Source organism: Rosa rugosa, chromosome 1 (genome assembly GCF_958449725.1).
Source record: "Rosa rugosa chromosome 1, drRosRugo1.1, whole genome shotgun sequence".
Classification (NCBI taxonomy): Eukaryota; Viridiplantae; Streptophyta; class Magnoliopsida; order Rosales; family Rosaceae; genus Rosa; species Rosa rugosa.
Genome location: NC_084820.1, coordinates 11,954,600 through 11,967,232, shown reverse-complemented (window position 1 = coordinate 11,967,232; position 12,633 = coordinate 11,954,600). Strand labels below are relative to the sequence as shown.

The window sequence follows — 12,633 nt, the reverse complement described above, 5'->3', positions numbered from 1 at the left end:
AGAAGAAGAAAAAGAAATGAAAAGAAAAAAAATGAATTAACAAAAAAAAAGGGTAAATCGGTCATTGCACTTTTTTTGGAGGGCCACGTGCTTGCCACGTCAGCAAACAAACGGAGTCGTTAGAGATTTTTGACGGAAGTATCACGTTGATGTCAAAATACGACTTTGGGTATCACATTGATACTTTTGAGAGTTCGGGTATCAAATTGGCCTTGGCAGCATAGTTTGGGGACGGTAGCTGAAGTTTTCTCTATTCTAAATATACAACATTCATACACGCTAACACGCCGCCGTTACTAACACCGTTAATTAAGTGTCACATGGCTTTTTCTATGGGTGTTTTAGTCCTTTAATGTTTTCCCTCTAAAAATCTCATAGTTTTCACTAGATCAGCTAGTTCCCTCCAAAAGTTATAACTCCCTCCAAAATGTGTCATTTCTGTCATTGATATATTGTGAATGGATGGTTATTACCAGAAATGGAAATAGCTTCTAGGACTCACCCTTCTCCGCAATTGTACTCATTTTTGGCTATGTGATTGATTGGTATAGGCCGGGTAATGGTCCAATAGTATCATTGGGGACCTGAGATTGAATTTTTGGGTACTGCAATTTTATTTTCTATTTTTGGTTAACTAGTTTTGTTCATAAGATTTGCCTTTGTATTATCAAAGAATCTCCCTTTGTCCATGATCATGCTACTACAAGTACGTACATAGGGTAAAAATAGATGATTAAGCCATACAATGCATTCTTGTTAAAACCTTCAAGATTTCTACTGCCTCTCTCTTTAAACATTACATAATTAAGTTTCCTTCTTTTTTTTTCCGAATAAATCAAGTCTTAGTTAACAGTTTTATTTTTCAGACCGTGTCATTTTACAAGTACTAACCACACGTACAAATAAATTGAATGAATGTGCATATTTTACATCATGACCAGAACAATAAGGATCCTTATTTTACATGGTTCTTAGGTCTATTCTCAAACATTATACTTCATCTCTCGATCACAGATAGACCTTAACAACAGATCATGAACTCTCAAAATATATACTTCGATTGAGTTTGATCGCTCGATCTATATGGTTGGTCACATGATAGAGCAGGATGGGTTGGGATCATGACAAGGGGGCTCCAACATTATAACGTGGGGATGATACATATAATTGGGACCTTGTGGAACCTTCTGGTCTGCTGGTTTCTTCTCCTCTGGCTTCTTTTTCTCATCTTCTTTCGGTTTAGGTGGAGCCGGAGGAGGCCCGATGGTCACTACATCGGCAAACTTGCCGGCTTTTCTGCACCGGACTATTATGTCATAAGGGTCTGCATTTCCTGTCACTGTCAAAGTTCCCTTGGCTGCATCAACTTCAATTTTATCCACACCTGCAATGGTTGACGCCAACTTAGAAATTACAATAACGATACCACTTAAGACCAAATTAGCTATAGATTCTGAGCCTAGCTAATAATTAATATCCATCAAACCGAGTTGGAGAAAGCAAAATCTCCAATTACCTAGAATTCCATTTTTGTACCAAGGCCTCTCTATATCTTGAGCAGTTTCTAAAGCTACTTCTAATCTACAACAGTAGTTTAAGGGTTTTATCTAATGAGCCGCTTCGGCCCTCAAAATGTCAGGAGTTCAGGACCAAGCTTACAATAACAAAATATATAAAATATGTAAGTGACCTAATGGATCTCCATGCAGGCACACTGGCTGATTAGAAGGTCCTTAATTATTCATTGATAGGAAACTCATTGTGATCATATCGATAAATATGTAAGTGACCTAATGGATCTCCATACTGCAGGCACATTGGCTGATTAGAAAGTCCTTAATTATTCATTGATAGGAAACTCATTGTGATCATATCGAAAACTATAAAAAAAAAAAAAAAAACTACTCTCGCACGCATGAATGACTAACGCTAGTAATTTGTCATGTACCCTCATGCTGATGCTCTCCTTTCTTGTTCCACAAGATGGACAAAGAAGCCCGCGTCAGTTGAGTTGATCTGTTCTACCCTATGGTAGGGGAAAGATTGTTTTACTATAGTACATGTGATGTTTTGCTTTTGTCGATCAATATCCACGATTGCGAAAAAAAAATCTAATTGAATGTTGGTTTATATGGAGCTTATCGTGAGATCCATACCAATCAAGAATGTACGGTTACGTATGCATGCATAAATGATTGATGCTAACATTTATCGTATATGCACTTTATTATTGATGGTTTTGTTCCACAATTAAGGCTAAAGTGATAGTAATAAACAAAAAAACAGAGAAACAAGAGACTAAATTATATTACCTTCTAGGCCAGTAACTGCCTTGAGAATCTTCTTCTTGCATTTTAGGCATGATATATCAACCCTGAGGACAGTCCTTTGTACCATTGAAGCTAGAGCTAGATTACTCCCTTCCTCTCCTAATTTATGAAATCTAGCTAGAGGAATCCATCCTTGCCATAATGTTATTTAAAGAGAAGATCAGTTATGTTCCAGCAGATGGGAATTGAGAACTTTGGGTTGCTCACCTTCCTAGCTTTATGCTCATCTGCTAGAGCTGGTATCTGTCCAATTGTTGTCCTTTCTTTATTTTTCCAAGTACCTTAGAAACATATATAATCAACAACTTGATTAGAATGAAAGCTACAAAAACACGTATATTAGGTCTTAACTAATTTAAGATGAGACCTATGTTTCATTGACTTGTTATATGTTCGATTTGTTGGTATCTATTTGGCCATTTGATTCCGGATGGATCAACCACCATGAATCATATGGCAGTAATTCACAATTACCTAATATCCTAACCTAAAAGGAGGGGAAGTTACACCGATGTGAGGAAACTTAACAAGCTAGCTTTTTTCAGATTTGGCAATATGGTATTCCTCTATCTACTTTCTTAGCTTTTAATTTTAACTTATTTGGCACGAGATGATTTAAAAGAAGAACATGAGATACCAAAGTGTGCAGAAGGAATTTAAGTTGAGATACTCCCCCCCGGGGGATAAAAAGGATAAAATTTTGGCTGTTTTTACCTTTAGCGCCATAATTCACCACCACCAACTACCAGTCCGCCATGTTCTGACTCTGGTTCTGATCTCGCTCTCACCTCTATTCTTTCTCCACTGTCAAACCGCAACTCTCCGAGCTCAATAATGCCGGCGGAAGATAAAAGTCGCCGGGTTTTCTGTATCGGAACCGCCGATACGAAGCTCGAGGAGCTCCGATTCCTCGCCGACTCAGTCCGATCCAACCTCGCCGCATTCGCCACATCTTCCTCATCCAAGGTAACTAACTCCTCTCTCCTTCTCTGATTTCACTTCAATCACGCACCTCAATATGTAAATTCAATCTCCGTATCAGGTTCAAGTCACCGTTGTCGATGTCTCCGTCGGCCGGAACCACTCCGATTCCGATCATAACATAACCGATTTCGCCTTCGTTTCGAGAAACGAGGTGCTTCGTAGCAACTCCGATGCCCCGGACCAGCTTCCGGAGGATAGAGGCGAAGCGGTGGATGTGATGAGCAAGGCGCTGGAGATTTTCGTAACGAAATCACAAAGCGACGGCGTTTTAGTTGGAGCGATAGGCGTCGGAGGCAGCGGAGGCACGGCTCTGGTATCCCCGGCGCTTAGATCGCTCCCGATCGGAGTGCCGAAGCTTATTGTGTCCACCGTGGCGAGCGGCCGGACGGACCATTACGTAGGGACCTCGGATTTGGTGCTGTACCCGTCGATTGTGGACGTGTGTGGGATTAATAGCGTGAGCAGGGTCGTATTGAACAATGCTGCGGCTGCATTTGGAGGGATGGTGATTGGAAGACTTGAGAGGAAAGAGAGTGGTGGTGAGGGTGAGAAGTCAACGGTGGGGTTGACCATGTTTGGGGTTACCACTACTTGTGTGAATGCTGTGAAAGAGAGACTGGAGGAGGAGGGGTATGAGACTCTGGTTTTTCATGCTACTGGGGTTGGTGGTGGGGCCATGGAATCTCTGGTCAAGGAGGGGTTTATAAAGGTAATGTCTTTTGTTTTGATCCCATTCATTTGTGAATGTGGATGTATGAAGTTTCAAAATTTCGATTTGTTTTAGTGGGATTTTTCATCAAGTGATCATGTAAATGTATCAACTTTATGCATCTCTTCATTCGATTTAAATACAAGAGACCTTTACAAGCATTTCTCTGTTTCTCACTGTATCTTGTGTGTGGGTTCGAAAATTGTTATGCAATTTGATTTCCTTTAGCTTTATTATGGTTTTAAACTTTATATGCAAACTTCATTTTTGTTTTCTTTTGCATATTTGTATCTAGGGTGTTTTGGATATCACAACAACAGAAGTTGCAGACTATGTGGTTGGAGGTGTCATGGCTTGTGATCCTTCTCGCTTTGATGCTACTGTAGAGAAAGGGGTTCCTTTAGTCCTGAGCGTTGGAGCTTTGGATATGGTAAACTTTGGAGCTAAAGATACCATACCATCCAATTTTCAAAAAAGAAAGATTCATGAACATAATAAGCAGGTGATAACCTCTCTTTAGTCCACTCCTTTTTCAGTCCTCCCTCAGCTTTGATCGTTCTCATCTGTTTCCTCCGCTGCTTTTTTTTTGTTTTTTGTTTTTTTGTTTTTGCATCAAAATCAGATGCTTAATTGGAATTTACTCTTCTTGTAATACTAATGTGATGCACTGTTGTTCTGACTGTGTAACTTTGCTATATGAGTGGAAAGCATCCTTTATTTCATGTCAACTGTCTTATATCCCCCAGTCTGATGAATGAGGTATTATGGTGTGTGTGCTTTTAACAAGGAGCCTTAGTTACCATTATTGGTCTAACTCATGAGGACAAGAAATGGCCTATATCTGCTCAGCCCCAAATACAAAATTGCACAAGCACACTTTCCTGTTCTAGAACTTAGTTAAAAACCTTTCTAAATAACTTCTTTGTTTGTAAATAATAGGGTTGCGTCTGTCTAATGTGGAGTCGGTTCTTTTCATTTTCAGGTTTCACTGATGAGAACCACAGTGGATGAAAGCAAAATATTTGCTAGCTTTATAGCAGATAAACTGAACAAGTCATCATCAAAGGTCGTTGTTTGCCTGCCGCAAAAGGGTGTCTCTGCTTTGGATGCACCAGGGATGTCCTTTTATGATCCTGAGGCTACTGCTACTCTGATAAATGAACTTAAGAGGCTCATTAAGACAAATGAAGATCGGCAGGTACTGTTTTTGCCAACCAGCTGGTGTGTATGGGTGTATCACTGTCCCAACCTTCTTTTATTGCCTTGATTTCTGTGCAGGATAACTTTACTATTGAAAATAGTGCCTTTTTAATAGGTAAAGGTGTACCCTCATCATATAAATGACCCTGAGTTTGCAAATGCATTGGTTGACTCATTTTTAGAGATTAGTATGAAGAATCCTCTTCAGTCTACTCCTCAAGTTGCTTCTCCCGAGCCCAGTCAAGAAGTTCATGAAAGTTCTGTTGCCCAGATAAATTTCTCAAGCTGTGAGACCACTCCACGCAGCCTGAGTGACTTCCCAGATGCAAAACCAGGTTGCTTTTTGCTGTTGGTTTTCTTTATAACATATCAAACATTGGTGGTTTCAAGTAGATCAGAGTATATTTATATCCAACAGATGCATTTTGTTGCATTATACTGTTAGCCACTTGATCCAGGTTTTTATGTCAAGACATAAGACTTTTTGGGATTCTAGACGGGGCTTTGTTGAATTGAATCAGAACAAAAAAGAGCTACACCACATGAAGTTGCGCATTTTGTTGTTTCACCTATTAGATACAAAAAACAGAAACTTAATCACATTGAAATATTCTTGTAAACAGATTCCCTTTTAATGCATTAATATGTTACACAAAATGATGAATAGATTTGGGATGGATTTTGCAGTTTGTTGCTTGATCTTTATTCATTTCATATGTCGTTATTTTTTTAGCAATATATTGTGCAAATTTTGTAACCTGTAACCTGTTACTTCTGTGACAGAAACTCTGCAAAGAACTTGGGCGATACTACAGCAACTAAGAGATCAAATAAATAAAGGAATACCAATTATAGGGGCTGGGGCAGGGACGGGTATATCCGCAAAGTTTGAGGAAGCTGGTGGAGTTGACCTGATAGTGTTGTACAATTCAGGGCGCTTTCGCATGGCAGGAAGAGGTTCCTTGGCAGGCTTATTGCCTTTTGCTGATGCAAATGCTGTAGTACTTGACATGGCTAATGAAGTTTTACCAGTACGTATTAACTGCTTGCATGTTCCAAAATTTCTTTACCAAAGTGCTTTTTCAACTATTTTCGTTTTAAACTTGCTAAACAATCATCTTCATATAATTTAAGCTTTATTATGATTTCATCTTCTCCTGTAAATGGTCCTAATTCAACTCCTTGATTAGAAAAAGACTTTGAAGAAATGTGGTTAGAAATAGAATATTGTAATTTAATTTTTAATATTGTTGTGCCTTTCAGTTTCTTGAAATATTCTGATAGTTCAACTTTTATTTCCTAATATATCTTGGTAACAAGGAATGACCTGCAAATCTAAAATATAACATTCAACAGAAACCTGATGAGTCATGTTATTAGGGAAAACCTGCTCCCTTTTAGAAAAATTTCTGATGTCTTATAATACTGTATAGGTGGTGAAGAAGGTACCGGTTCTTGCCGGAGTATGTGGGACTGATCCTTTTCGCCGAATGGATTTCTTCCTGAGGCAGGTGGAGTCAATTGGATTCTTTGGAGTTCAAAATTTTCCAACTGTTGGATTATTTGATGGTAATTTTAGACAAAATCTTGAAGAAACTGGAATGGGATATCGGTAGGTATTAAGAGAGAGTTTACTTTAAAAAGATTTGATATCAATGTTTTATGCATTTTGCAATTATTTCTTTTTCTTAATCTATGGAACAGATTGGAGGTTGATATGATTGAAAAAGCACATAAGATGGGTCTCTTGACAACCCCATATGCTTTCAATCAAGATGAAGCTGTGGAAATGGCAAAAGGTGGTGCTGATATTATAGTGGCTCATATGGGACTCACTACAGCTGGCTCTATAGGGGCAAAGACGGCTGTTTCGCTGGAGGAAAGTATAGTTCGTGTACAAACTATTGCAGATGCTGCACATAGGATCAATCCCAATGCTATTGTGCTCTGCCATGGTGGTATGATTTCTGAAGCTTTTTGTGTTTCTTGTATGAAGTTTGTGCGATCATGAAATTACAATTTGACATGGAAAAGAAAATGTATAAACTTATACTAAATCTGTTGCTTTTAGCTACCACTTGTAGCATTTCCTGTTCAGGTATTGATCCTTGTTTACTCTTTCAATAATGGTCTTTAATGCTGATTAAAACAAATGTAAAAGTGTTCTCAAGTGTCAGCTCTACTGCTCAGGCTTCCTCATTTTGATTCAAAGATTCTGTTTTTCTTCAATTTCCACTTTCGGATTTCCTTGAATTGTCTTTTAAATGGTCAATTATAGTATTTTTACTTTAATCAACATAAGATTATTAGGGGCATTTTACAGGTCCCATCTCTAGCCCAAAAGAGGCAGAATTTGTACTTAAGAACACCAAGGGAGTTCATGGCTTTTATGGCGCATCGAGCATGGAGAGGCTACCCGTTGAACAAGCTATAACCTCCACAATGCAACAGTACAAATCAATCTCTTTCCACTGAAGTATGATCCTGTTCTTCACAAAGCCAGTTGCTTCATTTCATTCTTCTTTCATTCCTTTACTGTGTCATATTTGCTTGCTTTAATCATAATGGTAAAGAAAAACATAGAAACTGATTTGATGTACAATCGATGTGATGTCAACATATTTGTTTACTCGTTTCAACTATATACCGATTGTAATATTGTGTGATGTGATCAATGATGATACATGTATGCATCATAAGAGCCACTGGCCGGACACTGATTATTAACAAGCAATCTCTTTCTTCTACAGTTTAACCTCTATTCAATCAGAAAATTCTTACAAAACCATTATTAACCTTTCAAGCATACCAGGTTGTGCTTGAAATTTTCTCATAAACATATTCTTATGAAATTTTCTCATAAACATATTCTTATCGTCCCCCTCACAAGGCCTTCAAAGTAATAGGACATCCACTTCTTAGTCTAGGAATGTGTGCCTTCTTTTCTAAGCTAGTATCCAGATCATTGACTGTCCACCTACACACCAACAGTGAAAAGGGTTTAGGAATCATAAAATGAAAGACGAGAGTAATGAAGGTCTAGCTAGCAGTAGCGAACATTTAACTCACCTGTAACCACTACTTAAACGGTGTAAAAAGACCAGCATTGTCACCTTTGCCATATTGATTCCTAAGCATGTTCTGGGTCCTGAACCAAATGGTATAAAGCCAAATGGCTTTTGCATTTCCTGGATAAATAACGCAAGGAGATGTAACATTTCACTCTAAGCCTAACAGTTATAAATATGGTAATGTCAAATCATCATTGTCTAAGTTTTAAGGCAAGGAGTTGGTTACATCAAATCTATCTGGGTTGAACTGCATAGGGTCTGCATACAAATCTGGATCATAGTGTATGCAAGTTGCATCTATGTTCGCATGCCATCCTTTCTTTATTTTAAAACCTGCAATTGCAATGTCACAGATTAATCTAACAAAGTGGGTAAGGAATCTATCCTCTCAAGATTTTTCAGAAAATTCTGAATTTCGTGGCCTAAAAAAAAAGGCTAGTCTATCAGTCTATCACCATCCAGAAATTATTGTATGATGAGTCTGAGGGAATTGAAGACAACTTGAAAGCTTGCCTTGTATAGTGCAGTCACTGAGTGCAACGCGAGGAAACCAGAGAAGGACATTGGCCATCCTCAGTGTCTCTTTGACAACCTGGAAAACAAAGCAAATGGAATGTTGAAATGCCATCACTATGATTCCCACGATGTCACTACTATTAGTAACATACAGTATACAAATACTATTAGTAACATACTGTATACAAATGCATGATGTATGAAACAAAATCTAAATTGAATGTAAACAGTGAACCACTAAAGACCTTTTCTGTTTAGAAAATCAGAATAGGATGTGCTAACCTTCAAACAGTAGGACATATCTTTGATATCTTCAAGTGTAACTGAAGCTCCATCTGGCTTAGACTTTGCTATTGCCAACTGTTCCTCCTGTACATTCACATGATGCGGCAGTTATGTTAATTAACAGGGGATTAAAATACCTAAGCATCAACAACCGCAGCATCAGGTCGATCGGATAATGTGGTCAGAAAATATGGTGTCTTCAGCAATTTTCCCTTTGTTACTTACTCTGAGTCTGTCTTGGGCTTCTTTGTTCTCGTCCAGAAACTTGACACTCCACATTATCGCAGCTGCAGTGGTTGTCTGCCCTGCAATTATCAGTGTCAATAGGTTGTCCGTAATCTCCGAGTCTTGAAGCTTTTCATTAGGAGGGTATGAATCTCTGTCTAACATGGACTGTAGGAAGTCTTCTGGAGACTCCTTCCCACTTCTTCTTCTGTCAATCATGTCCTTAAAGGTTTCCATAAGACGTCTGCGTGCCTGCTTCAACTATTCTGTTAGTGTGCTGTTTAAAATAAACCAACTATTTCTTTGAGAATATGTTTTTTTTTTCTTTGGTTTGTTAATCAAAAAGCTTCAGCTGATAACTCTCCTTACTGCACTCCCCATTGTGCATGTGAAGAGGGAACATATGCATCTTTATATTCCTATTTTAGACTTGAGATTTTGGTCGAGCACAGAATCTTCAATAACCGGACTTTTGATAGTTTGATACTATGTTAGACAACTACTGAAACCCAACGACTTGAGATATTAATTAGCAAGCTGACAAATTATACAAGACTAACAAAAACACCAAACCATTGCACTGTTAGCTTTTTTTCTTTTCTTGATCTTGGGCAGGCTGCATTACCTTGATGCCTTTGTAATATCTAGTGCCTGGAATCATGACTGGAATGGATAACATTGCATCTGAAATAGTAGTGCAATCTTTCTCAATCTTCCGTAACAATGAATCCTCAGTGACACTCATTAGCATGCTGCACATTGCATCAAATGTCATCTGCAAATCCGATAACATTCAGAGAGGTCAGCCACAACACTATACACACACACACACACACACACACACACACACACATATATATATGCTATTTTCAGTCTATTCTACTGAGTGCTACTTTACTACATTTTCTTGCTGGTTCATATCAAACTGACATTTGGTTAGGTTTTCATTGATGCCGATGTTGTTATACCAAACAGACTTAAGTAATGGCTTCGTGTTGTTACCTTCATACCAAATTCAAGCACCACAAAGCTTTTTCCTCCTTCTTTTAGCTTCTTCAACTTCTGGCACAGCATTTTATCAAATTTCTGAACAAATTGAGATAAAGAGTTCATGGAGAAAGGATCTGATAGAAGGCGCCTTATCCTTCTGTGGTTTTCATGTGGTACACAGAGCACGCTGTTCTTTCCAACACAATCTGCCATTGATTTCACATAGCCTTTGTTGAACTTTACAAAATCATTTGAAAAAATCATTTTTGCACCCTCTGCGCTTGGCACAAATACATGGATCTTTCCAAAAATCATTGTCTTGAACCACTTCCCATACCTAGTTTCATCACAATCATCAACTCTATGTTCTATCACCATGAAAACAAATAACTACATTGTATCAAATGAAAAATTAACTTTATTTGCAAGTCACAAGTGTTTCAATTTGCATAGACTTTTATGAAATGAAAGAAAGTCATGCATCTTTGTGGATTTCTTGCTAATACGGTTAAAAACTTAACCTCATATCTTCTGGTGTAGCCTAAATATCACCTTAGGCGAGTAGCCTCTAGATAAATTTCTAATATGTGTCTTTCTTTTGGTAAATTTCTAATATTTTCTTTTAGGGGAAGAAAGGCAAGTTAATGGTGATGATGTTGCAGATCGAAAAACATAGAATTAGCAGGATCATGATCGATGAGACGAAACTTATTGATGTTCTTGAATCCTGACTACTTGGAGACACAAAGTGTATTGATAAGTCCTAACATGTTACTTCTGCTGGATATATATGTAGAATAACTAACCATTGTCGTCGGAGTCTGACAAACTCGTAGCATCCTTTTGTGCTATTAGTTGCTGAAAGAAAAGAAAAGGTTTCACCTATAAAGGGTAAACCCAACCGACCACGGATATGACCTCTGTAGCTAATTGCAACCGTTTTCCAACCAAATTTTGGAACCAAAAATATTACTCCAATAGAAAGCACTGCAAGAATGAAGGTCACATAGTGCTTCTGAACAAGAAATAGGAGAACTTCTTTTGATGGAATGAACATCTTCAGCTTCACTCTACGGATCAAGAATAGATCGACAGGTCCAAGGTTCTAATGGTGTGTTTTATATAAGAACAGTAAAGATGAGGTTTCAGATGAGACAAAATGCCTTCGGCAGATAATTTTCTTAAATGCGGAGCACCTGAGGAAAGATTAACAGAGACATATTTGGAAGATTCCTCATTCCTATCTCTAAAAGACAAGTGTAAAGGTGTAGCACCCGCACTGTATTTTTTTTTTTTTTTTGAAATAAAGGGCTGGTGCGGCTGTCCTCAAGTCTTGATTAATGAAACTGTCGAATACAAGGGAGGGACATTGAGCCTAAACCCCTTATTACAATAAGCAACGAGAGAACGTCCTGAAATACTATCACGAGTCTCGACCAAACCCGCACTGTATTTATGTGTGTACTGTATACTTTTATTGAAAATGTAGATCCTCACTTAAGTACTGAATTTTATACCCGAAACGCTGTGAAACAAGGTCGTTTTGGATAGAAGCACAATAGCAACACAGAAATTCTAAGCAGAGAATCATATTTTCTGTCGGAAAGTCTAAATGCAGATTGCACATGGATGGTAACCGGATATATAGTGGATTGTAATGCTGCCCCCATTATGCAATAATTGAATACTGAGATACTGAGAACCTGACTATGATTAAGATCTTACACGGGGGCATTCAAATACTATTTGACAAATGAAAAGTTGGAGTTGGATTATATATTTGATTAAGAGAGATCTTACACGAGCATTCAAATATTATTTGACAAATGAAAAATTGGAGTTTGATTATATATTTGATTGAGAAATGAACCCACCTCAGATGGTTTAAGAATTCTGAACAAAGTGGTCCATAATACCCTGTATGATTGGAATGGAATGAGGTCGAGCATCAACAGTTATAGATATTATAGTACAATGGGAGCAAAAGAGACAGATTGGAGTGGGGTGGCCGATCATGATTATAGTAGAAAGATTCTGGTATGCTCAAATTATCAATTAAGTAGCTGGAAAATGTGTTGCCTAATACTCTAATAGACAGGTCTCCAGTGACTCAAATTCATTTTTATTTTATTTTATGTTTAAGTAAAATAGATTCGAGAGAGAATTGTAGAGAGAGATGTGTGTATTATTATTGAGAATAGGAGCCCTATATATAGGGATTACAAAGTACTAGTTCTAATGTTACAAGGAATACCAATCCGTGTAGGATTGGGAAATCTAGAACCTTCTCTCCTATTGCTACTCCTAGTTTGATAAGGCACAC

The 12,633-nt window shown here is 37.9% G+C and overlaps 3 protein-coding genes across 4 annotated transcripts; 1 reads left to right on the top strand and 2 right to left on the bottom strand.

Annotated features, from left to right (window-relative positions):
* Positions 1 to 792: 792 nt before the first annotated feature.
* On the bottom strand, positions 793 to 3,183 carry LOC133717768 (heavy metal-associated isoprenylated plant protein 43-like). The gene is made up of 3 exons (XM_062144499.1): positions 3,045 to 3,183; positions 2,313 to 2,611; positions 793 to 1,384 (listed from the first exon to the last, which is right to left on the bottom strand). The coding sequence occupies exons 2-3, from the start codon at positions 2,395 to 2,397 to the stop codon at positions 1,092 to 1,094; spliced, it is 378 nt and encodes a 125-aa protein (XP_062000483.1). The 5' UTR covers positions 2,398 to 2,611; positions 3,045 to 3,183; the 3' UTR covers positions 793 to 1,091.
* Positions 3,164 to 7,970, top strand: LOC133717747 (toMV susceptible protein tm-1(GCR26)). 2 transcript variants are annotated; one of them, XM_062144473.1, is made up of 9 exons: positions 3,164 to 3,296; positions 3,373 to 4,023; positions 4,319 to 4,525; positions 5,006 to 5,221; positions 5,339 to 5,558; positions 6,007 to 6,254; positions 6,657 to 6,835; positions 6,928 to 7,181; positions 7,547 to 7,970. In XM_062144473.1, exons 1-9 carry the CDS (start codon positions 3,165 to 3,167, stop codon positions 7,696 to 7,698), a joined length of 2,259 nt encoding a protein of 752 aa, XP_062000457.1. In that variant the 5' UTR covers position 3,164; the 3' UTR covers positions 7,699 to 7,970. The 2 variants fall into 2 exon arrangements, with proteins under 2 accessions (XP_062000457.1, XP_062000462.1); XM_062144478.1 differs by having other exon boundaries at positions 7,534 to 7,694.
* Positions 7,962 to 11,462, bottom strand: LOC133717761 (abscisic acid 8'-hydroxylase 3-like). Its single transcript, XM_062144489.1, has 9 exons — positions 11,117 to 11,462; positions 10,323 to 10,647; positions 9,946 to 10,095; positions 9,321 to 9,572; positions 9,093 to 9,179; positions 8,808 to 8,886; positions 8,521 to 8,627; positions 8,293 to 8,411; positions 7,962 to 8,200 (listed from the first exon to the last, which is right to left on the bottom strand). Exons 1-9 carry the CDS (start codon positions 11,365 to 11,367, stop codon positions 8,107 to 8,109), a joined length of 1,464 nt encoding a protein of 487 aa, XP_062000473.1. The 5' UTR covers positions 11,368 to 11,462; the 3' UTR covers positions 7,962 to 8,106.
* Between the last annotated feature and the right edge of the window lie 1,171 nt (positions 11,463 to 12,633).